Below are 26,679 nucleotides of genomic sequence, written 5' to 3' on the forward strand. Positions count from 1 at the left end.
AGCAACAAGATGACTGACTCCCAGATGGCTGATTTTGGGGCGGCGGCCCAGTACCTCCGCAAGTCAGAGAAGGAGCGTCTGGAGGCCCAGACCCGGCCCTTCGACATCCGCACTGAGTGCTTCGTGCCCGATGACAAAGAGGAGTTTGTCAAGGCCAAGATCCTGTCCCGGGAGGGGGGCAAGGTCACTGCTGAGACTGAGAGTGGCAAGGTGTGTGGGGCACAGCATCGAGGGAGGGGAGGGAAAGTTTGGGGGGAAGGGTGCAGGGGTGGAGCCACTTACAGTGGGAACTGAGGAGCCCTGGAGAAGAGCCAAAGCCATCGAAGGTGCAGGACATGCCCCCCTCGAAAAGCCCAGCATCTGAGTGGGAACTCGGACCTTTCTCAGCTGGACCTGAGCAGGCGCACCAGGTGCCAGCCCAAGGATGCACACCCCTTGCCAGAGAGGAGGTTGGCGGGGGCCTCAGCTGTTTTCCTCCTCAGAGGGGCCTTGCACATAAAGAGGCACAGACAGAGTGTCAAATGGAGCTCCCTTCTCACACTTGTATCCCACCTCTCTGTGCCTCAGTTTCCTCCCTGGACCGACTCTCCCAAATCGCCCTCAGCCAAGCCAAAAGCAAACTCTTAGACCCAGATGGACACAAAGAGTGGGAACTCCTGACCTGAACACTCAGTCCTGGGCTGGTGACTGGCACTCAGAGGTCCCCGGCCCCCGGTCCCTCACGCCAGCCTTGAGAATCGCCACTGGTCACCAGCAGTAGCTCAGAACCGCTTGCCTCGCACACACACTGACTGAATGTTGTGTCCCTTGGAGGAGTGAAATAACAGGCCACAACCCGCTGGGGGCTTCGACTCTGATCCCAGCTCTGCCACTGGCTGGCCACTGTGCCAACAGTGCATTTAATTATTTCAAGCCACAGCTTCCTCCACTATAAAAAAATTCTAGAATATCTACCCGCAGGAACTAATGATGTCAGGGCATAGCAAACTCTGTGGCACCAATCAAACCACACCGACAATGACCCATGGGGAGTGGAGGGTAGTAGGGAGAGGTGTTTTTCCAGTAGGGGCAAAGGTTTGCCCTAAAGCACTGCCCCCAAGAGACAGCCTCTGGTCAGGGTAAGATGTGTGTATACAGATGGGAGAGCTGCCAGCCCCTCTGAGTTTGCCCCTAGACACTTGATGCAGAGACTGAAAGGTGATGCCCACGGTTACACAGTCTGGGATACTAACAAGACAGGGACAGTCCCTAGGATGGGAGAGACAGTGGATGGGTAAGTCATTTGGGGAAGGTGTCCTGGAGGAGCTATGGGGTAGGGCCGGGCACCGGTCACAGAAGAGCTGGGGAGCAAGGCAGGAGTGGGGGCTGTGTTCTGGGAGGAGGTAAGTGGGCGAGGCTGGCAAGCCAGACTGGCAAGGTCCTGGTGGGAGTGTGGTCATCCTGACCGACTGCCCATGCTTCCTCCCCAGACTGTGACCGTGAAGGAGGACCAGGTGTTGCAGCAGAACCCGCCCAAGTTCGACAAGATTGAGGACATGGCCATGCTGACCTTCCTGCATGAGCCTGCGGTGCTGTACAACCTCAAGGAGCGCTATGCGGCCTGGATGATCTACGTGAGTGTGTCCTGCACACCGCAGGGAGCCCGGGCTGGACAGAGACCAAAGCAGGCCAGGGAACTCTCTCAAGGGGAGGGAGTTGGAACATTCCCAAGGGACTCAGGTTCCCCCCACCCTTCCCTGCCCCTGGTCAGCTGCAGAAAGAGAGGAGCCAGCTGGGGTGACCAGGGACTCTCCTGCCTGCAGCCAGCGCCTGTCCCGGGCTCTCCCCTCCAGTTTCTCATGCCTGCCCTGTCTCCTGATCCAGACCTACTCGGGCCTCTTCTGCGTCACTGTCAACCCCTACAAGTGGCTGCCGGTATACAACGCGGAGGTGGTGGCCGCCTACCGGGGCAAGAAGAGGAGCGAGGCGCCGCCCCACATCTTCTCCATCTCCGACAATGCCTACCAGTACATGCTGACAGGTGAGCCCGCCGGCCATGACCTGCGCCCCCCCAGCCCCTTACCTATGGACCTGGGCCCTCAGCCCTGACCCATTGCCTCTCCTCTTTTCTCTTCCAGATCGGGAGAACCAGTCCATCCTCATCACGTGAGTGAGCGCCGTCACCCAGAGAGGGGCTTGGGGGAGACCTAGGCTGATTCCTGGGGGTGCAGAGAGGAGGAAAGGTTTAAGGCTGTGGTTGCAAGGAGTAGGAGTGCTTGGCTCTCAGAGGAGTGCCGGAGTGACCAATGAGGACAGGCCAATTTTGCAGGGAGCTGGGCCCTGGGGGAGGAGGTCAAATGGCTGGGACTCTCGGGGAGGAGGGTCCATGCTGAGCTCCGAATGAGGAACAGTGGGAATCTGGGTTCTGATCAGTCCCCATTGCCTCCAGTGGAGAATCCGGGGCAGGGAAGACTGTGAACACAAAACGTGTCATCCAGTACTTTGCCAGCATCGCAGCCATAGGTGACCGTGGCAAGAAGGACAATGTCAATGTAAACAAGGTGAGGGGTGGGCCACAGGCTCAGCAGAGACAGTCTGGGGACATCCTGACCAGGTGATCCCTAGCCCTGTCCTGGGGAGAGGTGGGGACAGCACCACTGAGCCCAGTACTGAGGACCTTCTTGGCGAGAGACACACTCTGAGGTCCAAATATGGCCCTTTGGAGCCTCAGACCCACCAGCAGTCCATCCAGCCCCACCCCCATTCCCCAGGACCAGAGCAGCCCCCTGCCCTCCCCACCACCACCTGGAGGTGGACAGAAGATGAACCGCTTCAGCTCTGCTCCCTTCGCAGGGCACCCTGGAGGACCAGATCATCCAGGCCAACCCCGCCCTGGAGGCCTTCGGCAACGCCAAGACCGTCCGGAACGACAACTCCTCCCGCTTCGTGAGTGCCCTTGACCGCTGCCAACTGGCCTCATCTGGCCTTGACAAAAAAAGGGGGGTGCTGTTTTGCTGACAGTCGGCACATCCAGTGGATTGTACTTTATTTGGCTTTGGGATATCAATGAGCGCGCACACACACACACACACACACACACACACACTCCAAACCCTCCCGACTCAGCCTGGCTCCATGAGTTCTGGGAACCCAAGAAAAGAGACCCTGAGTCACCACAGCTGTTCCATAGCCAAGTAATGGAGCTGATTTCAGTCATTTTCTAGAATTTTCCTTATGACTGTTACACAATGGAAGTGGGAAGAGAGCATAGGCACTGGAGCCAATTCCCTGGCTTTCCACTTGCCCAGCAAGCCCCCACACCTCTCTGAGCCCCAGTTCCTTCATCTGTGAAACAGAGGTAGTAATATCTACTTGCTGTTTATTGGGAGGACTATATAAAATCCTTTTGGGAGTACAAACAGGAGGTGTTCTATCTGTGTTCATCCTGTACCCTGTGTCTGCTCGGAGAGCCCTGCTGGTGTGTGGGGATAGGCATCCTTTCCCTGTTTGTCTCATACTAAACTGGGACACCGAATAGGTCATTCACATTTCCAGGGCACTCTGGGTTGCACTGAGGTCCAAGATCCCCATTCTGTCCCTTCTGTCCAGTTCCCTCACTCTTTGTCACATCCGCCCCAGGGGAAATTCATCAGGATCCACTTCGGAGCCACTGGCAAGTTGGCTTCTGCAGACATAGAGACCTGTGAGTACGCAGGGAGCCCTGCCTGCCCTCCAGATCCCCACCCCTGCCTTCTTCCCCAGCTGGACGGCCCTATGTCATCATTTCCCCTCCATCCTCTTTGCCTACACTGGCCTCCTGGCTTTAGGATTCTTTTTTCTTTAAACCGTGTCTTTTCCCCTGGCTCTCTCTATCTTGCTGTAGGAAATTTTGTCCCCTGATCTCCACGCTTTACTGGATCTTCTCTCTTTTCTTCCTCCCCCCTCCTCACCTTAGATCTCCTGGAGAAGTCCCGGGTGATCTTCCAGCTGAAGGCTGAGAGGAACTACCACATCTTCTACCAGATCCTGTCCAACAAGAAGCCAGAGCTGCTGGGTGAGCTGGGTCGATGCCCCTGCTGCCCCACAGCCCACGCCAAGCCCGTCTGTGTGCAGGGCAGGCGCCCTCCTCGTCTCCCTGCCTCCCCTGCACACCTTCCTCCCTGCATCTGCTCAGTGCCTTTCTCTTCCTTCCCCACCTTGGACCTGCCTGCGGCTCCCCTTGGCTCCCTTTCCACCCTTCCTTGTCGTGTTTCTTCTCCTCCTGCCTGTAGATTTCCTCCTTCTCCTCATTATTTGCCTCCTCTCCTCCCAGGTGTTATTCCCCCACTACCCTCCCTCTTCCTTTTAGCCCAGGACCTTGGTTCTTCCCTCCTTGGGTCCCCCCACCTCCTCCTACCTTTTCATTTCTGTTGGATTCTTTCCTTCATCTTGGCTGACTCTCCTCCTCTCTCTCTGCTTCTGATCCTCTCCTCCCTTCCCCCTGCCCCTCTCCCGACCCCTCTCTGCCCATCCCCCACCCTCTCCTGCCCCCTTGTCCCCTGCCCTGCCCCTTGCCTGGACAGACATGCTGCTGGTCACCAACAACCCCTACGACTACGCCTTCGTGTCTCAGGGAGAGGTGTCTGTGGCCTCCATCGACGACTCCGAGGAGCTCATGGCCACGGATGTGAGTGAAGAGGCAATGTGAGGGCTCCCGAGGGCTCCCGGGCCACCCGCTCCAACCACCCGCCTTGCCTCTCTCGCCCTGTCCCAGAGCGCCTTTGATGTGCTGGGCTTCACTCCTGAGGAGAAAGCTGGCATGTACAAGCTGACGGGCGCCATCATGCACTACGGAAACATGAAGTTCAAGCAGAAGCAGCGGGAGGAGCAGGCTGAGCCAGATGGCACGGAAGGTTCGAGGGGCAGGAGGCAGGGGCTGGAAAGGCCTGAGGTGCCAGGTTTACCTGTCGGGCCAAAGGCAGTCCACTGGGAGCAGGGTCCCCCATGCTACATCCAGAACAGGGGCCTTTCAACAATTCTTAAAGAGTTAGGTTTCCAGCTGGGTTGTCAGGACCATGACAGAGACAGTGGGAAGAAACCAGAAGTGTGAGAAGCAGGTGGTCAGGGGGTGGTGCCTCTTCCCAGGGGTGGGCTCTTCCCCCACCCGGCCCCATTGGGCCCTGCCTCCAGGCTTTCTCCTCCCTTGGAGCCTAGCCAGGCCTCTGGCCACCCATTTTCTCGTGACAGGCTGGCTCCCGGAGGACCTGAGGCTTATGGGGTGGGTGGGTGGTGTGAGGGCTGGGGAGGTGCGGGGACAAGGGAGAGGTGAGCAGAGAGGGGGCCCCCACAATCCCATCAACTTCTCAACTCCAGCTGCACCAACCAGAAGTGAGTTGGAGATTTTTCCTCCTGTGCCCAAGACTCACCCAGCCCAGGAAAGCACAGACCCTGAGCTCTGAACATCCCCATCACTAATGCAGGGTAGAAAGCTGCCCAGCCCTTGGGTGAGCCCCTGGCAGGCTCTCTACCATGTTCTGTTTGGGAGGAGCAGCTCAGGGGCCAGGACACAGCTCAGGGCATTGCTGTGTTCCCCACCTCACTGGGCCTCAGTTTCCTCCTCAGTGAAATGGAGCTACAGTCCTTCCCAGCTGGGGCTGTTGCAAGAATCTTTTCAGAAGGAGATGCAAAGGTGTGAACAGTGCTAGACAAATGCTCATGAACATTCCTCTTGACTTACCTTCAAGGACCGCTTCTCTCTGTGTCTGTCCAGATCAAAATGCCAAGCCTGGGTTTCGTGATAGCATGTCACGTTATCACAAAACTCTTGAAATTACACCAAATGAATTCCCTTTAAATAGAGATGGTATGTTGGATGGCACGTTTGGAGAGCTGGAGTTGCGAGGGGGGTGGCTGTCCAACATGCTGTTAGGAACCTTGATTTCCCAGCCAGTCAAACTGGTGGACACGTGCATTGAGCGTAGAGCGTTCTTGGTCCTGAGCTACGTCCTGGGTTGGGGAACAAAAGGAGGCAGGGAGCAGAGCACAGCTGGTCCCATCAACCAGTCTCTGCCCTGGAGAGACGAGAGGGTGCAGTGAGGGCAGGCTTACAGCAATGCTGGTGAAGGACCTGGTCCAGAGACACTCAGCAGATGTAAAGATGGAGGCTAGAGGAGCTGTGTGTGGTGGGAGGCCCTGGGCTGATGAAGAGGCCTGGGTTCCAGCCTGACTCGGGTGCATACTGGCTGTGTGACCCTGGGCACAAGGCGACCCTGAGCAAGTTTTCTGCTGGTCCGGGCCTTGATTTGCAATCTTTAATGAGAGGGGTTTGGACGTAAGCCATCCGAAAGGCTCTGGCCCTGGGACGGGGAAGGAGGGTCTGTTGAAAGTGCCTGCTTACTCCTTTCCTTCTCCAACAGACGCCGACAAGTCCGCCTACCTCATGGGGCTGAACTCAGCTGACCTGCTCAAGGGGCTGTGCCACCCTCGGGTGAAAGTAGGCAACGAGTATGTGACCAAGGGGCAGAATGTCCAGCAGGTGTACTACTCCATCGGGGCACTGGGCAAGGCAGTGTACGAGAAGATGTTCAACTGGATGGTGACGCGGATCAACGCCACCCTGGAGACCAAGCAGCCACGGCAGTACTTCATAGGAGTCCTGGACATCGCTGGCTTCGAGATCTTCGATGTGAGTGGTGGGGGCAGCCCTGGGGGTGGGAGAACAGTAACTCACTCATTCGCACATGTAACAACCTTTGTAGAGCCAGCTGTAGGCCAGGCGCAGGAAAGGCAGTGGGGTTCAGCAGTGACGGAGGCAGTCATTGTCCTGACTTCAGGGGGGCTCTCCCTCCCTGTCTTGACATGGGAGGGGACCAGCCACACCTCTTGCTGGGCTCGGGCACAGCCCTGGGCTGACCCCATTGGCTACTCGGACCCCTGCCTACCTGACAACTCCCGCCCTCACTCCCCCTGCAGTTCAACAGCTTTGAGCAGCTCTGCATCAACTTCACCAACGAGAAGCTGCAGCAGTTCTTCAACCACCACATGTTCGTGCTGGAGCAGGAGGAGTACAAGAAGGAGGGCATCGAGTGGGAGTTCATCGACTTCGGCATGGACCTGCAGGCCTGCATCGACCTCATCGAGAAGGTGCTGCCTCAGCCCCACCACCTGTGTCCCCGGCCCCTACCATCCCAGACAAAATGGCAGCCCATCCCTTCTACACCCAAGAAACTAGCGTCCCCAGAATCCCCAACCTCTCTCCAGGCTCAGCTTCCACCCGCTGTGAGGTCACGGGCTATACAGGACAAGCCCCTTCCTTTTCTCTCCAGGACCTGAGACCTTGTCCTGTAGGGTGGTTACCTCCCAGTGTCTTAAGAGGGGGATGTAGTGAAGGAGATGGCTCCTGGTCCCTCTAACACCCATGAGAAGGGTCATTCATGGGAAGATCCTAGGCTGAAACTAGAGACATCCTCTTCCTGTTTGCTGGGAATAAGCCCATCTTCAGCTGCTCTTGTCTGTGGACCAGAGGAGGTAGCACAGAGCTGGCGGGAGGCTCCCGGTGCTGACTTGCTCTCAGAGGGCCTTTGCACATTACTGAAACAGCCAGAGCCCAGAGTAACTGACCATCACCCAGCCCAGCCACTGCCCTTCAGAAAACGGGAGCTTCCCACAAGCTTTGGGTGGTGATCCAGGGCGCTGCTCTTCCAGAGGCTTCAGAGTCCCCTGAAACTGTATGGAAAAGAGCATGTGGGTGTGGGTGTGGGTGTGTGTGTACACTTGCATTTTTCTGGAGAAGGAGTCTTTGGCATCATCAAATTCTCAATAGGATTCTTCCCCCAAGAAAAGTCAAGAACCACCACACTTTCTGAAGAGCAGGATGTTGTGCAGAACCATCCCTTGAAGAATTGTTACCATCATACAGACACAGGTCTTAGCTGCCCTGCAGTCTGGCACCTCTGACATACATCTGTCCCTGCCCTCACCCCACTCAGGGGCAGGGAGCCATCCAGGAAGAAGGGGCTGTGCTGTGAAGCCACTGGGGCCTTGCAGAATGATTGGGAGTACAAGGCTCTTTGCTGGGTTCACTGGGGCAGAAAGAGGTTATATAGGCCAGATCTGAATGTAATTGGATTTAGGTTAATTCCAGGAGCATTGGCTACCTATATTGGGACAAGAGGCTCTCTGTGGCCTGTCAGCTACACTGGGCTGTAGTCTTTCCTTTCTTGGATGGTGGGGCTCTGGAAGCCTGGGAGTGCGCTCAGTGATGCTCTCTCTATTTCCCCACCCTGCTCTCAGCCCATGGGCATCATGTCCATCCTGGAGGAAGAGTGCATGTTCCCCAAGGCCACCGACATGACCTTCAAGGCCAAGCTGTACGACAACCACCTGGGAAAGTCCCACAACTTCCAAAAGCCACGCAATGTCAAGGGGAAGCCGGAAGCCCATTTCTCCCTGATCCACTACGCTGGCACCGTGGACTACAACATCCTGGGCTGGCTGGAGAAGAACAAAGACCCCCTCAATGAGACTGTGGTGGGCTTGTACCAGAAGTCCTCCCTCAAGCTCATGGCCACACTCTTCGCCACGTATACTTCCGCCGATGCTGGTAAGAGGGCAGCCCCTGCACTAGGCCAGAGCACTTTTGGAGGTGCAACAGGCCAGGGTCCCACTGCTTCAAAGCACTTGAGTCTAGAGTCAGGAGGAAGCCCGCTGACCCGGGATGGGGGTCAGGAGGTCCCACAGCAGTCTATCTGGACCCCTTCTGTGAAAGCGCCATTTTCCACTTGGTATTATGGGTATTGGTGTATGTGTCACATATCTCCTCAAGACTGTGAGCAACTGGAGGTCAGTGAGTTGGCAAGTGCGTCTCTGTACCAGGCGCAGCATAGCGCCGTGCCTGCAGGAGGTCTCAGTAAATGCTGAGAGGATCGCTGAAGAAATGGTAGAACAGATGAGCCTCTAGGTCAGAGAAGGAAGAGAAAAGATGTGGACTGAAAGAAAGAGGATGAAGTATAAGAAGAAAAGTAGAAAGTGGAAAGATTAAGAATAAAGGTGGGGTTAAGCGAGAGTGAGGGAAGAACATCGATGTTATTTCAATGCCTGCTCTGTGGCAAGTGCTGGTCAGGGACCTTACATGCTGGATCTTATCCGATCTTCTTCACACCATTTAGAGGTACTTCCTATCCTCCTCATGGGAAAACTGAGACATGGAGGGTAAATCATGGCAAGTCACCCAGCCAGTGAGCCGCAGAGCCCTGCACCTGCCCAAGGGCTCCTCCATCTTCAAGCTCTTGTTCATCCTTCCTTCTCTTGTTATTAGGGGATAGCAGTAAAAGCAAAGGAGGCAAGAAAAAGGGCTCATCCTTTCAGACGGTGTCGGCCCTCCACCGGGTAAGAAGGGCCTAGAGATGCCAGCAGACCTGTGATGGGTAGGCCTAGCCCTTTGGCTGCACCACCCTAACCTGATGCTCTGAGTTTGGGGAGGAAAGAAGCTAGAGCTACGTGGTCATTTTTGGCATGTAAACTCTGCACAAGTCTGAGCTCATGTCATAAATTATGTCAGCTCCCTGTCCTTTGGAGGGTGCTGGTGACAGGCGTCTGGGGCCCAGGGCTCAGGAACAAAAATGACGGTCCCTATGGCTCCTGACTTCCCACTCTCGTCCACCCCCAGGAGAATCTGAACAAGCTGATGACCAACCTGAGGACCACCCACCCTCACTTTGTGCGCTGTATTATCCCCAATGAGACAAAGTCTCCAGGTGAGCCCCAGACTCGGGCAGGCCCACTGCTGGAGTGGCACTGCTGCAGGGACAGGGCCTTCTAAGTTGTCCTCATCACCCGCCACGGCGCCCTCCAAGCCACATTATTCTCCTCCTGTCCCCCATGAGGTCTCACAAATTACCTCACCCCCCCACCCCACCCCCAGTGCTACCTAACAGTGGGAATGTGTAACTCAGGATAGTGAGTAAGCACTTTGATGGATGTTACCTCACAAGTGCCCTTCAACCCCCAATGAGACATATAAGCATTGTTTATCCCTTTTTGATTGATAAGGAGATGGAGGCTCAGGGGCCTGGGTTCCAGGGCTGGCTGTGTTCTGATCATCTGAGTGAACTTGGTCAAGTCCCTTAACCCCTCTGGGCTCAGTTTATTCTCTAGAAAATGGGGTACATCTTCCCTGGCTACTGCCTATATAGGCATAAACCATATAAAATTAAGAATGTGAAAGCCTTTTGGTTACTCTTAAAAGTATGGCTAGAAAAAAGTGAAAAAAATAAAGGATCATTATTAACTGACTTGCTGAGGTTTTCAGCTAATAAGTAGCAGAGCCAGGATCGGAACCCAGAACTTTTGGCTCTTAGTCCAGTGCTGTCCCTCCACACCCCTCTCCTCTCCCTCCTGCTGCAGGGGTGATGGAAAACCCCCTGGTCATGCACCAGCTGCGCTGCAACGGCGTGCTGGAGGGCATCCGCATCTGCAGGAAGGGCTTCCCCAACCGCATCCTCTACGGGGACTTCCGGCAGAGGTGGGTACCACGGCACCCCAGGGCTCAGGGAACAGCGGGAGCTTGGGTGGCCTTGGTGGGGAGGGGAGTCCGCAGGTTGCCCCAAACCCTGTGGGCAGAGCAGATCAGCACAGAACATGGGTGACTCCGGGCACCTCCCTCCCCAGGTATCGCATCCTGAACCCAGCGGCCATCCCCGAGGGCCAGTTCATTGACAGCAGGAAAGGGACAGAGAAACTGCTGGGCTCCCTGGACATTGACCACAACCAGTACAAGTTTGGCCATACTAAGGTGAGTCTAGAGCCCCATGGGGTGGATTCGCAGGACGTGCGGCCATGTTGAGTGGGGCAGCTGGGAGTTCAGAAGGCAGACCTCTGATTCCTGGCTTCGCCTTCCAACCCAAGAGCTGGACCCCAGGCTTCCCTTCTGTTGTCTTTCACATTTCACTCTCAGGTCTAGGATGCACAGGTGATGGGTCCCCTGAGAGCTCAACCAGGGTCTCCCGCCCTCTTCCTCCACCCTGGCTACCGTTCTCTGAGGCTGCGGCCCCTTGGGCTCTACTCTTTGCCCACAGGTGTTCTTCAAGGCGGGGCTGCTGGGGCTGCTGGAGGAGATGCGGGACGAGAGGCTGAGCCGCATCATCACCCGCATCCAGGCCCAGTCCCGGGGCCAGCTCATGCGCATCGAGTTCAAGAAGATCTTGGAGCGCAGGTGAGATGTGAAGGAAAGAGAGAGGGGCTCCCAGAGATGTGAGAGGCAGACAAGCAGTGCCAACTAGCATGGGTCGGAAGACCAGAGTTCAAGTCCTGTCTCCACCACTTACCAGCTGGCCTGGGCAAGTGACTTTACCACTCTGGGTCCTATTTTGAATTCTTAAAAAATAAAATTCCCATAGGGAAATGCAAGTTAAGACTGATGAGATACCATTTTAAAACACTAGGTTTACAAAAATTAAGAAATCTGACCTACTGCTTACGGGTGTGTAAATTAGTGCAACCTCTTTGGAAAAGAATTTATCATCTTTTTTTTTTTTAATTTTATTTATTTATTCCCCTAAAGCCCCAGTAGATAGTTGTATGTCATAGCTGCACATCCCTCTAGTTGCTGCATGTGGGACGTGGCCTCAGTATGGCCAGAGAAGCGGCACGTCAGTGCGCGCCCGGGATCCGAACCCGGGCCGCCAGCAGCGGAGCGTGCACACTCAACCGCTAAGCCACGGGGCCAGCCCAAGAATTTATCATCTTTTAAAGATGAACAATTGCATACCTTTTGATTCCTCTCCTGAGTACCTTCCCACAGCAAAACTCCTACACGTGTACAACATGGGATGAAAGAGGATCTTCATAGTAGCACTGGTCAAAATAGCAAAGACCTGGAAACAACCCAAATTCCACCCGCAGAGGGACGGGTAAATAGTAGGATAGTCGTTCAGTGGAATAATGTAAAGCAATGAAAGGAGGGAACTACAACTACCTGGTATAATATAAAAGCATATTGTTGAGCAAACTAAAGCAAGTTACAGAAGGATCCACATAGTGTGATGCAATTTTTATAAAGTTCAGAAATAATTAAAAAAATGGCTACATATTGTTTAAAGATATATATATATATGGTTAAAGTATTTTTTGAAAAAGCTAGGAAATGAAAAACACAAGATTCAGGGTAGTAGCTGCTTCTGGGGGCACCAGGAAAGGAGAGCGGGAGGAGCAGGCAGGTAGAACCAGTGCTGGCAATGCTCTAGTTCTTGTCTGAGTGATACGTTCACAGATGGTAGTTTTGTTTCATGCTTCATAACTTACATACATATTATAGACATTCTTATATGTAAAATATCACAATTTTTAACATATTTGAGGTTCTTATGAGATTAGAAACACCGAACACAGTAGACACGCTGTAACTGGCAGCTTCCATTACTACTAACACCCCAGTATGGAAGATATAAACTGCCCTTTTGTTGAACTGATCAATTAATAAGTATTTATTGAGCAATTCCATGTTCAATGTGGTAACGTTGGGGTGGGGTGCATGTCAAGGCTACAAGACAGGGCTCCTGCCCTCAGATGCCTATAAACTTGCTCAGACGGACTGGGAGCTGAATGCAGTTGCCCCATGACTGGAAAGAGCTCATACATAGCGTTCCTCCCCACCTGCATGTTTCCTTGCCAGGGATGCCCTGCTGGTAATCCAGTGGAACATTCGGGCCTTCATGGGGGTCAAGAACTGGCCCTGGATGAAGCTCTACTTCAAGATCAAGCCACTGCTAAAGAGCGCAGAGACAGAGAAGGAGATGGCCACCATGAAGGAGGAGTTTGGGCGCATCAAAGAGACGCTGGAGAAGTCCGAGGCTCGCCGCAAGGAGCTGGAGGAAAAGATGGTGTCCCTGCTACAGGAGAAGAACGACCTACAGCTCCAAGTGCAGGCGGTGAGACCACGTGATTGTCTCTTCATTTCTCCTCTCCCACCCCCTAGATTATAGCCCATCTCATCACCAGGGAGTAAGACCCTGGATCTCTCCTCTCTGTAATCATCAGCTCTCCTCTTTCTCCTCTTCTTCCAGGAACAAGACAACCTCAATGATGCGGAGGAGCGCTGCGACCAGCTGATCAAGAACAAGATCCAGCTGGAGGCCAAGGTGAAGGAGATGACTGAGAGGCTGGAGGACGAGGAGGAGATGAACGCTGAGCTCACTGCCAAGAAGCGCAAGCTGGAAGACGAATGCTCTGAGCTCAAGAAGGACATTGATGACCTGGAGCTGACACTGGCCAAGGTGGAGAAGGAGAAGCATGCAACGGAGAACAAGGTGAGGGCAGCTGCTTCTAGCTCCAGCCCAGGTCTTTTCAGGATTCCCAGACTAGAGTGTGGTCCTGCTCCTTGGCATTGGAGGTCCCCATAGGTGTCTCCAGGCTAGTGACCTTTGAACCTAAAAGGAATAGGGTTCTTGGTTGGCAGGTGAAGAACCTGACAGAGGAGATGGCTGGGCTAGATGAAATCATTGCCAAGCTGACCAAGGAGAAGAAGGCTCTGCAAGAGGCCCACCAGCAGGCCCTGGATGACCTTCAGGCTGAAGAGGACAAGGTCAACACCCTGACCAAGTCTAAGGTCAAGCTGGAGCAGCAGGTGGATGATGTGAGTAATAAGAACCATGCTCCATCTCTCTCAGGTCAGGATTTTGCAGGCAACACCAATGGCCAAGGAGTTCCTGATCCTTAGAACTAACCTCTATGACCCCTATGGCGTTTTTGCTCTCTGCAGTTCCTCCCTGAACTGGGTCTCTGAATTCTTTGTGCTTGCAGAGATTTCTTTGCTGGCTTGACTTCCAATCCCACTGGACTGAGCTTAGAAGGGAGCAGAAGAGCATGCACTGTGGAACTCAAGTTTTCTACACCCCGTTCGTTTTCTTCTCTCCACCAGCTGGAGGGATCCCTGGAGCAGGAGAAGAAAGTACGCATGGACCTGGAGCGAGCAAAGCGGAAGCTGGAGGGCGACCTGAAGCTGACCCAGGAGAGCATCATGGACCTGGAGAACGATAAGCTGCAGTTGGAAGAAAAGCTCAAGAAGTAGGAGCCTGCAGTGGCCAGGAGGGGCTAATGGAGGCACCTGCCCTGAGAGTTAAAGCACAGGGTGCTGCCCCCCGACCCCCGCCCCCACCTTGGCTGTGGTTGCCCTGGGCACAGTGGGAACAAGAGGTCAATTACAGCCCTCCACCTTCACCCTCGGGGCGGAGCAGGGCAGGGGCGGGGGTGGAGGGTGTGGTATGGGTGATAGTTTGCCAAGGCAAGAGAAGACATGGGTGTAGAGGAAAGAAGACCACCTGTCACCCCCCTTCTCCTCCAGGAAGGAGTTTGAAATTAATCAGCAGAACAGTAAGATTGAGGATGAGCAGGCACTGGCCCTTCAGCTGCAGAAGAAACTGAAGGAAAACCAGGTGAAATTCCTCCCTGGCACTCAATTGTCCTGAGGCGGCTGAGGCTGCAGGAGCTGCTTAGGGTTCTAGACGGCATATGGAAAGCCAGGCCACCCCAGAGATCCCACCGGCCCTGACTCACAGGCACTTAGGAACACCCCCCTCCCCCCATTAGGGCAATAATGTCTTATTTCAGCAACGCTATTTTGGGGGGAACTCATACCTACTGAAAGGGCTTCTTTTTCTTTTCTTTTCTTTTTTTTTATAATTTTATTTATTTATTTTTTTCCCCCAAAGCCCCAGTAGATAGTTGTATGTCATAGTTGCACATCCTTCTAGTTGCTGTATGTGGGACACGGCCTCAGCATGGCCAGAGAAGTGGTGCGTCGGTGCGCGCCCGGGATCCAACCTGGGCCGCAAGCAGCAAAGCACGCACACTTAACCGCTAAGCCACGGGGCCGGCCCGAGGGCTTCTTTTTCTGAACTGTGCTCTGCCTCAGGGGTTTTCTGCTCTGGGACAAACACTAGGGTTCGAATCTCCTCTAACCCTTCCTTTGACACTTCTCTCCCCTGCATGGGACTGAGAAGGACCTTCCTGGAGCACCATCCTCTAGGGTGCTCTGTTCATACTCTTCCCAGGTACTGACCCAGCCACTAACCCAGGCTGAGACCCCATGTAGCACCCATGATTAAGTCAACTCCCACAACCTTGAGCAACTCACTTCCCCTCCCTGAGCCGCAGATTCTCTTCTCATCTATGAAATGGGACTAATAACCCCTGCCTTACAGAAGACCAGAGGAGATAATGTGTAGGAAACCGCTTTGTCAACTAGGAAGCTCTGTATAAATGTCGTTGTAATATAATCCACGTTAGAGAAGTCAGCCAGCCACTAGCAAGAAGGTGTTCCTTTGTCTTCCCCATGGCTTTCTCCTCCCACTGCAGAAGGAGATTAAATTAACAGCCATAGTCTCCCTTACCTTTAATGCACCCTAAATTTTCATGTGCTTTTGGTCCTGTGTTTGTCAGAAGAGCCCTGGACACAAGGAAGGCAGGTACTGTCATCCCCATTTCAAATCTGCAGAAGCTGCATGGCCAGGTCTGGACATAGTGATCCCAAGGGCAACAGGCACTCAGCTACTGGGGGCAGGGCCTTATCCTGTCATTTTCGGGTCAGACTGCAGCTGGTGAAGAGAGCTGATCTCCCCTCAGCATTTGGGGCCCATGGCCCAGTCTACAAGTGATGCATGAACACAGTTCTACTTCTCTGGGGGCTGCTCAGGGGCTGGTCTTCCTTCAGTGATAATTTGCCCTCCCGTCTTGTTGGGTGCCCCTTCTGTGTTTTAGCCAGAATATTAGGACATCCCCAGGTTCTTCTACCTGGCACTGGGCAGCTTGGACTCTTGGACCCAGAACAATACTACTGTTATCTCCCTCAGGCCTTGGCCATGGGCTGTGGCTCCTCCTTCTTCTTGTCCAAGCTCTTGCACACAGTCCCACCTTCTCCATCCCAGGAGCAAAGGCATGGTGGTCGTCTCTCTCCTGCTCCCAGGACCACCCCAACACATTCCGTTATCACTGTCCACAACCACAGATGAAGGGAGCCCACGCATCCTCCCCGTGGCTCCTGGCTAGTCAGACAACAGATCAAAACGGTAGATGGGACTTTCTCCCAAGGTAGCCACGGCCAAGGCTAAGGCCAGAAAAATGAGGTAGAGGGTGATGTAGAGGCGAGCACCCTGCTAGCACTTGCCTGGCCTGGAAGGGAACAATCAAGCTGGAACCCAGCCCTGGGCATCAATAAAGCAAGCTGTGGAGAGTGAGGAATATGGTTGACTGGACTTTGTGGTTTAACTCTGAAGATTACAAAAGTTTTTGATCGTTTTGAGGCATATTGTTGCAAATATTTGTAAAATACAAGCACCCGCTTTCCTGCCTTATGGTTTGCAGAGCAGAGCCTAGTGAATCTGTGGAATCTTTGAGTTTCAGGATCTCTTGGGATCCCAAGATCCTCCTCTGAACGCAGATTCTCAGGATTCAGGGCTGCAGAGTCTCAGACTGGGTCCGAGATGCCTCTGAGAAATGCCTTGAAGATTTGGCTTCAACCAAATTCCTATTGATGGCTATGCAGTATAAGATGTTTAGCAGCATCCCTGGCCTCTGCCCACTAGATGCCAGTAGCAACACCCCCTCTTCAAGTCGTGACAATCAAAAATGTCTCCAGACATTGCCAACCGTCCCCTGGGGCACAAAATTTGCCTGTTTGAGAACTACTGTTCTACAGAACCTGTGCGCTTGGGCCAGGTGTCTTCTAGAGCCTTGAGAGGGGGCTCTAAGGGAAGGTTCCAGGAGGTGGGTCTGAGACCTTTGTGTCTGCGCCCAGGCACGCATCGAGGAGCTGGAGGAGGAGCTGGAGGCTGAGCGCACCGCCAGGGCCAAGGTAGAGAAGCTGCGCTCAGACCTGTCCCGGGAGCTGGAGGAGATCAGCGAGCGGCTGGAGGAGGCCGGCGGGGCCACGTCCGTGCAGATCGAGATGAACAAGAAGCGCGAGGCTGAGTTCCAGAAGATGAGGCGGGACCTGGAGGAGGCCACGCTACAGCACGAGGCCACCGCGGCGGCCCTGCGCAAGAAGCACGCCGACAGCGTGGCCGAGCTGGGCGAGCAGATCGACAACCTGCAGCGCGTGAAGCAGAAGCTGGAGAAGGAGAAGAGTGAGTTCAAGCTGGAGCTGGACGATGTCACCTCCAACATGGAGCAGATCATCAAGGCCAAGGTGGGCTGCCCGCTCACCTCTCCTCACTCTCTTCTCCCTCACAGCCTCACAGTGCGCCTTCCTTCACTTTCTCTAGCTGCCATCCCTCTCATCATTCTCAATCCCCTCATCACCCTTTGCTCTCTCTCTCTCTCTCTCTCTCTCTCTCTCTCTCTCCCTCTCCCTTGCCCCTCCCTCACTCTCCACCCAGTCCCCATCTCCTCACCATCCCTCCCTTCTTTAATGCATGTGCCCTCTTCAGATTGTGCCCCTCCAGCACCACCCCATTTCACCCCCTGCCCTCTGTGCTTTCCCCACCTTGGCCCTTCTTTCCTTCATCTGGTCGACCCAGTCCCTTCTCCCTGACAACTCCAGCCCCTCCCGCATTCACCCTTCCTGTGTCCCTTCCTGCCTGAAGACAAACCTGGAGAAGGTGTCCCGGACGCTGGAGGACCAGGCCAATGAGTATCGCACGAAGCTGGAAGAGGCCCAACGTTCCCTCAGCGACTTCACCACCCAGCGAGCCAAGCTGCAGACCGAGAATGGTGGGTGCCCCTAACCAGCCCTGCACCTGCCCCAGATAGGGCATTGGTTGCCCTATTCTGTGGCCCACAAACCCTCAATCCCACCTCCAGGTGAGCTGTCCCGGCAACTGGAGGAAAAGGAGGCACTGATCTCCCAGCTGACCCGAGGCAAGCTCTCCTATACCCAGCAGCTGGAGGACCTCAAGAGGCAGCTGGAAGAGGAGGGCAAGGTGAGGCCCAGCTAGGGGGCAATAGGATGGGCTTGATGGTGGCCCTGGGGCCATTAACGTCAGTGCCAGAAATGGAGCCTGGAGGCTGGAGAGAGGCCTCTGTAATGGAAAGACCTCCAATCTAGGTTCTTCTAAGCTTCAGCTAAGCCATACCCAGAAGTCATCTAAAGCCTCTTTTCTTACGTGTAAGGAGGTTGGATGGGCAAGCTAGGAAGCCACTCCAAAACGTTGAGATTCCACCTCAGCCCTCACCCTGCATGAGGCTGGGGCCGGGGTGAAGTTTGTAGACATGAAAAGGACCTGGAGAATTGGGAGAGGGCATTCCCTCCCATCTTCCAGGGAGCTGAGCCCAACGCCTGGTGCCCGCCTTCCCCAGGCAAAGAACGCCCTGGCCCACGCACTGCAGTCGGCCCGGCATGACTGTGACCTGCTGCGGGAGCAGTACGAGGAGGAGATAGAGGCCAAGGCCGAGCTGCAGCGCGTCCTGTCCAAGGCCAACTCAGAGGTGGCCCAGTGGAGGACTAAGTACGAGACAGATGCCATCCAGAGGACCGAGGAGCTCGAGGAGGCCAAGTGAGTCCCGGGCAGCCCTCACCCTAATTCTGAGAGAAGAAGGAGCAAGAGGACCTGGAGTGGGGCAGGCAGAGTGGGCATGGGAAGATTCGAGGTGGGAGAGAGGAGGGTGAGAGAGACATGGTGGGTGACAGAGGTGCTCGAAAGGGAGTCTGGATCCTGCGCTCTGAGTGAACTCTGCTGGCCCTGACTCACTTCCTGTGACGGGCGAGCTTTTGGCCCGGGTTATACCTGATGCTCACGTATAAGACGAGCAAAAAGCTTGTTGGTCAGAGGAGCTATCGACGATCAGCCTGGGTGGGGAAAGGTGGGGTCTGCCACACAGATGCTGCTGATGTCGGGAGGAAACTCTGTTCTAGGCACCCGCAGCCTTGGCTCCCTCGAGGGTGGGATTCCCCGGCCTGAAGGGCTGCTCAGCGTCCCAAGGAGCTGTGGGGAGGGGCCTCTCATCTGGTAGTCCAGGGGAGGGGAGTGGTCCCAAGGCCCTGCTGTTCCCAGGTGGAGTCACATACACACACCCAACCGCCCCGGACAGGAAGAAGCTGGCCCAGCGGCTGCAGGATGCCGAGGAGGCCGTGGAGGCCGTCAACGCCAAGTGCTCATCTCTGGAGAAGACCAAGCACCGGCTGCAGAATGAGATCGAGGACCTGATGGTGGACGTGGAGCGCTCCAATGCGGCCGCCGCCGCCCTGGACAAGAAGCAGAGGAACTTCGACAAGGTGGGCTAGGGTTGGGGGCCGCAGCCAGGGGGCAGAGGAGGGGGCCGGTGTCCTCCAAGGAGGACATTCCGGGGGGGGGAGGAGGCTGAGCCCAGATGAGGGGCCTGGGCAGGCTGGGGCTGCGGGCTCGCAGTGAGCCCGTCTGTCCGCAGATCCTGGCCGAGTGGAAGCAGAAGTTCGAGGAGTCGCAGTCGGAGCTGGAGTCCTCGCAGAAGGAGGCGCGTTCCCTCAGCACGGAGCTCTTCAAGCTCAAGAACGCCTACGAGGAGTCCCTGGAGCACCTGGAGACCTTCAAGCGGGAGAACAAGAACCTCCAGGGTGCGCTGGGGCCCGAGACCCCGGGGAGGGGTGAGGCAGGGAGGGCCACACTGGGGCAGGGAAAAGACAGGCTTTGAGCTTTCTGGCCCCCTGACCCCCAGAGGAGATCTTGGACCTGACTGAGCAGCTGGCAGAAGGAGGAAAGACTGTGCACGAGCTGGAGAAGATCCGCAAGCAGCTGGAGGCCGAGAAACTGGAGCTGCAGTCGGCCCTGGAGGAGGCCGAGGTGAGGGCCTGGCTCTGCCCACACCCCTGCCTAGAACCCTCCTCTGCCCACCCCTACTACTGTCTCTGACTCCCCAACTCTCCCTCACTTGGGGGTGACCTTAACCCCAAGAAAAAATCTATTAGCTCTTTATTCTTAATCCAAGGTTGTCTACCCACTCCCCACTACCCGGGACCACCTCCAAAGCCAAGGTCTGCACAAAGGGAAACGTCACAATCTGATCATAGGCCATAGGTTTTGTTTCCCACTAGGTTTATAAAGTTGCAATCTGGCCATCACCATAACCCTTCACAGTGGGTGGGAACATGGGCTCCACAGTCAAAGAGGCCTGAGTTAGAAACTTGGCTTCTGGACCTCCACGGTGTCATTGCGCAAGTTCCTTAACTGCTCTGTGCCTCAGTTTTCTCATCTGTAAAGTGGAATTAATTGTACAAACCTCATAAGATTTTAGGCATGATTATTATGAAGATTAAATGAGGTAACACTCTTAAGCACTTAATATATATTAGCTATTGTTACTATTCATTTTTAAGAACCTAGGGATAGTCCTGTGTTTAGGGGTTTCTAACTTGTTTCACTAAAGGGTAAGGGACTTGGGAAACAAGTCCCTTCAAGATAAAGCTTTGAATGTGTGGTTATAAAAACCCCTCCCTTCTCTGCGATATTTTAGATGGGTCAGGAAGTCACGCAATGTTGGTGCTGGAGGGTCTTGGCAATTGTGAGGTCCAAACACTTTCCTTGACAGAGGAAGCCCATGGCATCCAGCACTCCCTCCCCACAGCACCCAGGTTGGCTGGGAGGCAGGTCCCACCTCCCTGTCTCTTCCCAGCTCCTCCTCTCCAGGCCATATCCTGGCTGACATCCTGTATCCTCTCAGCCTCCCTCACCTGCCCCTGGCCCCGTGCCCTGACTGCCTGCCTCAGACTCTCTCTCCCCGCCCCTCTCCCAGGCCTCCCTGGAGCACGAGGAGGGCAAGATCCTCCGGGCCCAGCTGGAATTCAACCAGATCAAGGCAGAGATCGAGCGGAAGCTGGCAGAGAAGGACGAGGAGATGGAGCAGGCCAAGCGCAACCACCTGCGGGTGGTGGACTCGCTACAGACCTCCCTGGACGCAGAGACGCGCAGCCGCAATGAGGCACTGCGGGTGAAGAAGAAGATGGAGGGCGACCTCAACGAGATGGAGATCCAGCTCAGCCATGCCAACCGCATGGCTGCCGAGGCCCAGAAGCAAGTCAAGAGCCTCCAGAGCTTACTGAAGGTACATGGAGACTCTTGGAAGCAGGAAGTCACCTCACCCAGAGAAGGGACTGGCCTCCACGTGGCCCAGTCAGGCAGTGGTGTCCCCTCACTGCATCAGATCCCTCCTGCCCCTGGGCCGTCACAGAGACAACTCACAGGCCCCTCCTGAGCCACTGCAACGGGCTCTCCACCAGCATCCAGTTCGGCGTTAACAGTCTTCTGATGGGCCCAGAGGCCGGTTCCCTCTCTCATGCCCATCCTCCTGATCCACAGGACACCCAGATCCAGCTGGATGACGCAGTCCGTGCCAATGATGACCTGAAGGAGAACATTGCCATCGTGGAGCGGCGCAACACCCTGCTGCAGTCTGAGCTGGAGGAGCTGCGGGCTGTGGTGGAGCAGACGGAGCGGTCTCGGAAGCTGGCTGAGCAGGAGCTGATCGAGACCAGCGAGCGGGTGCAGCTGCTGCACTCCCAGGTGAGGAGGTCAGGGGCCACCACGAGATAACCTGCTGAGTGACAGAGCTCAGGACATCTATAGATGTTCTGAACCAGCTGCTCTGAGTGAGCATGTCCAACCAGCATTGCAAATTATTTCATCTCTTGGGCCAACTCTCATCTGTTAGTTGTGGCTGCAGGAGCCACCACCTTGAGAAGGGGGAGTCTACACTTAAAAGCTAAGAGTGTCATGATTGATTGGTGATGCCTGCCAAAGTCACAAATCTGGAAGTAGTGGACTGCACGCTGTTATTCAATATCCTTGATCTAGAAGACAGCCTCCAGCTTGCTCTGTAAAAATGGGACTTTGGGACTTTAAAGAAGCATGATCTGCATTTACTTGCAAACCAAATTCTCGATAGAACATTTTTCTGCAATCGCATCCACACTGTTTTCAGCTACACTCTGCAATGAGTTTTTGTGCCCATCTATTGCAGCACCCTGGGGAGTTTTGTTCCATAATCTAGTATATGTGGGAATGACATCCTCCACTGACCCGGTCCTCTCCTCCTTACTCCACTACAGTTTTTCTGTAACTATAATCATTTCCAGGATATTGTCCTGGTAAAAAAAACTTGGTCCCATTTTCCTTGGAATATTTTCATGTTCCTGCATAGAAATGTTACTAAAGTGCTCAGGAGAACTACAGACCCTTTCTGCTTCAAGTCTTTCTTCAGAGCTGAGTAATTTTAGATATAACATCTAGAACATATCTATTTGCATAGGGAAAAGGGAAAGCAGGTACAAAACAAGGAATCTACTAAAAGCAAGACTTATTTTTTAAAAATGACCAGTTTTAATTCTTTACGGATAAAGGGGTAGAATCAGGTGACAAAGTGTATGTTGGAGAATTTTCTCTGCTCATATCTAGAACACCAGCCTCATCAACCAGAAGAAGAAGATGGAGTCGGATCTGACCCAGCTCCAGTCAGAAGTGGAGGAGGCGGTGCAGGAGTGCAGGAACGCCGAGGAGAAGGCCAAGAAGGCCATCACGGACGTGAGTGACCGCTCACCTCCCCCCCTCCCCTAACGACATGAACCAGGGCTCCAGGCCCAGGCCAGGCCACTGTGCTGTAATGACAAGTTGACTGCAGTTCCATGGGTTTGGGGGCCTGTGGGAGCAAACGCCAGGACGGGAAAGAGGTGATCCGTGAGGGAGAAGAGGCCCTGGGCCCCTGTTCTTTTATACCTCTCTCCTGCCCCCAGGCCGCCATGATGGCGGAGGAGCTAAAGAAGGAGCAGGACACCAGCGCCCACCTGGAGCGCATGAAGAAGAACATGGAGCAGACCATTAAGGACCTGCAGCACCGGCTGGACGAGGCCGAGCAGATCGCCCTCAAGGGTGGCAAGAAGCAGCTGCAGAAGCTGGAGGCCCGGGTGCGGGAGCTGGAGAACGAGCTGGAGGTCGAGCAGAAGCGCAACGCGGAGTCCATCAAGGGCATGAGGAAGAGCGAGCGGCGCATCAAGGAGCTCACCTACCAGGTGCGGGGGATCAGGAGTGAATGTGAAAGCGCTTCCCTAGCCCCACCTCCTGGCCCACATGGGCCCATGCAGAGCCACTTTCCAGGAATGCCACCCAGCCCTCCTGGCACCTGCTCCTTGAGAAGCTGTCTTTAGATTAATTTTCTTTCACATTCTCTGGAGTCAGTTGGGCTGGAGGCCATGAATTTTTCTAGCGAATGGAGAATCTACTTCTATCTCCTGAAAGCTCTTTTAACCAGCATTTCCCCAGGGTTTTAATAACCTGAAGTGCTACCATGAAGGCTTCAGACAGTCCAAGGAATCTTTCCACATTCTACCAGCCTGAGAGGGAAGGACATTGTGTGGCAATTTAGGGATAAAAGTCAAGGATGGGAAAAGATTCAGATCTTCCATGGAACTTCTGGGAAGACAGATAGAATGCCTTAAAGAAAGAAGATCCTACAATGTTCTAAGACCTCCATCTGCGTAGCTCAGAGCTTTTGCCCTTGACCTGTCATTTTCACAGTTTGCCTGAGAAGGAAAGACAGAGAAAGAGGGTATTGGTCCATTTGACAGCTGGATATGAGAAGCACAGGAAGGAGATGCAGATGTATTGTAGACAGATATGGAAATGGCATCTGAGCACATACGATAATGTGAAGATAGGACTGATCAAGTGACATTGGAGCCAGTGATCCTGGTGCCCAAAATCTGGCCCAATACAATATATTAGAACATTGGGCTATGATAGATTAGAATGATCTGAACTATGACAATACCTCTTCTTTCTGCGTTCCTCATCGTTCCTCTCTAGTCACTCTAGAACCAGGCCAAGAGCATCTATGTCCCCTTGTTATCAGAGGAAGGAATTCCATTTGGTTCTGAGCCCCTCCCTATACTTCCAGCTTTAGAGCTGCAGCCCTCATTGCTTTTTAGATCCTGGGCTGAGGACCTTGGCCCTTTGACCTACAAGGGCATCAGAGATGGACTCTTCACCACCATCTCTTTGACCAGGCCCATTGGAGGGAGGGGCAGCTAAGGCATGGGGAGGAGAGTGGAAAGGTGAGGGAGGGAAGGATGATAGCACTCACTCCTCCCCAAAACTGGCTTCTCCTGACCCCCCTCACCCCCAGACGGAGGAGGACAGGAAGAACCTGCTGCGGCTGCAGGACCTGGTGGACAAGCTGCAGCTGAAGGTCAAGGCCTACAAGCGCCAGGCCGAGGAGGCGGTGAGTTCATGGTCTTCTCCACTCTTTCATCAACACACCTCCTATGTGTGAGAACCAATGAGCGTCTGCCCCTGGGTGCGGCCTGGCCAAGGGGTTTGCTATTCACTTTACCTCTCAAACATTTGTTACACATATCCAGTGGGCTCAGAGCTGTGTCAGGCACTCTGAGTTAACAAAAGCAAAGCTTATTTGACTCAGGACCTGCCCACAAGCTGCTTATAATCCGTACACCAATGAGCCCTAGAGAAGGTGGCCTAGCTGCTAATGCAGGACACAGGGCCAGCCAGTGCTGAAGGCTGGAAGGTGGCAGTGGAATTGGGCCTGGAAGGGGACCTGACCGCACATAGGGCAGTGGGGAGGACATCTGGGTGGGCAGAAAAGTGTGGATGTGAGGCATTGATGAGGACACCTATGCAGGAAACCCGGGGGTCAGGGAGCGTCTACTGGAGTCGGACAGAGAGCTGGACAGGTGCAGTGAAGCTGGATTCTGAGGGGGACTGGACCAGGCAGCGGGATTCATCTTGGGAAGCGGGTGGCCGTGAGGAATTCTGAGTGCAAGATGAGTTGAGGAGGGTGTCAAGCCAGGAGCAGGATACCCTTGACGAGGCTGTTGCATGAAGATAGGTGAGGGGTGAGAGCATTGAGCCCCTGGTTCAGGGACAGGGAGTCCCCCCGACCCCCCCATCACCTCCTCTGCTCCCCCGGACCCCGCAGGAGGAGCAGGCCAACACCAACCTGTCCAAGTTCCGCAAGGTGCAGCACGAGCTGGATGAGGCCGAGGAGCGGGCAGACATCGCCGAGTCCCAGGTCAACAAGTTGCGGGCCAAGAGCCGCGACATCGGGGCCAAGGTGGGTCCCCCCCAACCCCGGGCCTGGCTAGTGGCCCCCACGGCAGCACACTCCCTGACATCAGTGCCCCCCCGAGCGGACACTCCTTCCCCTATATTTGGACAGCCCTGCGGGGCCCACAGCACACAGACCTGATAACCCCCCTTCTGCTCAGAGCAGCCCCTACAGACTGGAACCTCTGCAGAAAGCCCAGTCCTACCCCACCAAACCACAAGGACCCCTAAATGGGACGCCAAGACCCCAGAGACCAGAACCTTTCCCCGTAAAGTCATCTCCATTAGGCCTCTGAAAGCCCTAGAGATTCCTCGCCATGCCCTTCCTCCCTCTTGGCAGCTGCCCCCTCACACCTCTTATTCCTTTCTCAGCAAAAGATGCACGATGAGGAGTGATGCTGCCTCTGGAACCTCGCTCTTGCTAACCTACAATAAACACAAGTACCAGACGCTGCCTGGGCCCCTGTCCTTCCTGCCGGCCAGCCAGGAGCTGTCCTGAAGCTCCCGGGAGGAGGGGGCCCCGCCCCTGTATCAGAGCTGTGGGAGCCAAGGCATCCCACATCCACAGAGGAGGAAACCCAGGTCCAGAGGAGGGAGGTGTCCCTCCTGAGGGGGCACAGCCATGGGTCCCAGTTCCTCTCAGTCACTCACACGAGGGAGGGAGGGAGAAGTTTCAAAAGTGGAGAAAACAAAGATACAGAAGGGTGGGCAGTTCCAGCCACTGGGAGACAGGTTTTTAGAGCTGAAGCTGCCCACCCGCCCCCCTCAACTCAGGCTGCAGGGGAGAAAGGAGTCCTGGGACACCCGTTCCCTCCAAAATGAATTTCCCACTGACATCAGGAGAGGCTCAGGGCTGCCTGGGGGTGGAGGTACAGATAAAGGGGTTGGTCCCATTCTGGTCAGCCCCTAGAAGTAACTCACAGGGAGTCTCCCTCCCCGTGATCCCCAGGTGCAGTCAGCTGGGGCCTGGCTCTGACCTAGCCTCTGTGGGTCAGCGCCTCACCATGAGGGCATCCTGAGACTCAGGCCAGCTACTGCTGAGCCCAAACCCGTATGCAGTGTGGACCAAAGCTGGGCACGGCTTGTCTCATTTTGTCCTCTCACACAGACACAGACGAGCACAGGGGTATGTGCAGTACACACCACAGATTGCACTCTGCTGTCTCTGAGCTCCTGCCAGGAACAGTGTGGCCCCGATCACACAGCTGCTCAGGGGACAGGGCTGCTCCTGACCCCATTCTGCCCCAAGCAAATCCCTGCCCCCTGCTGGGCTTTATGGCCAGGCTCTCCTGACTACCTTCTCATCCCTTCTTCTGGCTTCCCATCTCCTGGACTCCCCTAGCTAAGTTCCTTCTATCCTGCCTCTGAGGCCTTGACCCCACCTCCTCCAAGGTCACCAGTCTTGAGAATGCGCTGTGCATAAAGCCCTGAGAACTGTGAGCAGAGACAGAGAAACACAAAACCCAGTTGGTTCTAGCCCTGGAGGGGCTACCAGCCCTGGTGAGGATCCAGGACACGAGGACAAGAGAACAGGAAGTGGATGGCAGGAAAAATCAGACCAGGAGAGACTCATGGTTGTCACCAATGGGAACAGAGCACCACTACCAGAGTTCCAGGGTAGGGTTTGGGGCTGAAGCCCGCATCTGGAAGGAGCCCCCCAGAAGAAGGAAGGTATTTCAGGGCAGGAACACACAGAGAGAGGGGA

The 26,679-nt window shown here is 54.8% G+C and overlaps 1 protein-coding gene across 1 annotated transcript; it reads left to right on the plus strand.

The window, feature by feature from the left end:
• On the plus strand, positions 1-25,417 carry LOC131405763 (myosin-6). Its single transcript, XM_058540917.1, has 37 exons — positions 1-210; positions 1,470-1,613; positions 1,864-2,020; positions 2,118-2,145; positions 2,429-2,540; positions 2,833-2,925; positions 3,619-3,682; positions 3,935-4,033; positions 4,542-4,645; positions 4,733-4,871; positions 6,375-6,643; positions 6,931-7,101; positions 8,251-8,560; positions 9,275-9,345; positions 9,626-9,713; positions 10,363-10,480; positions 10,627-10,750; positions 11,034-11,170; positions 12,629-12,884; positions 13,020-13,262; positions 13,412-13,588; positions 13,874-14,019; positions 14,297-14,387; positions 16,748-17,137; positions 17,535-17,661; positions 17,752-17,870; positions 18,247-18,443; positions 18,979-19,162; positions 19,315-19,480; positions 19,582-19,706; positions 20,656-20,964; positions 21,219-21,422; positions 22,314-22,439; positions 22,649-22,924; positions 24,037-24,132; positions 24,847-24,981; positions 25,347-25,417. Exons 1-37 carry the CDS (start codon positions 10-12, stop codon positions 25,368-25,370), a joined length of 5,820 nt encoding a protein of 1,939 aa, XP_058396900.1. The 5' UTR covers positions 1-9; the 3' UTR covers positions 25,371-25,417.
• The last annotated feature ends 1,262 nt before the right edge of the window (positions 25,418-26,679 follow it).

The sequence above is a fragment of the Diceros bicornis genome, chromosome 5, assembly GCF_020826845.1.
Source record: "Diceros bicornis minor isolate mBicDic1 chromosome 5, mDicBic1.mat.cur, whole genome shotgun sequence".
In the NCBI taxonomy this organism is placed as follows: domain Eukaryota; kingdom Metazoa; phylum Chordata; class Mammalia; order Perissodactyla; family Rhinocerotidae; genus Diceros; species Diceros bicornis.

Bases quoted from the DNA above. Each gene is read 5' to 3' on its own strand.
- LOC131405763 (XM_058540917.1), top strand. From the start codon at position 10: ATGACTGACTCCCAGATGGCTGATTTTGGGGCGGCGGCCCAGTACCTC. The intron at 19,481-19,581 runs GTGCGCTGGGGC...CCTGACCCCCAG, and splicing joins GGAGAACAAGAACCTCCAGG to AGGAGATCTTGGACCTGACT. The intron at 24,133-24,846 runs GTGAGTTCATGG...CGGACCCCGCAG, and splicing joins AGCGCCAGGCCGAGGAGGCG to GAGGAGCAGGCCAACACCAA.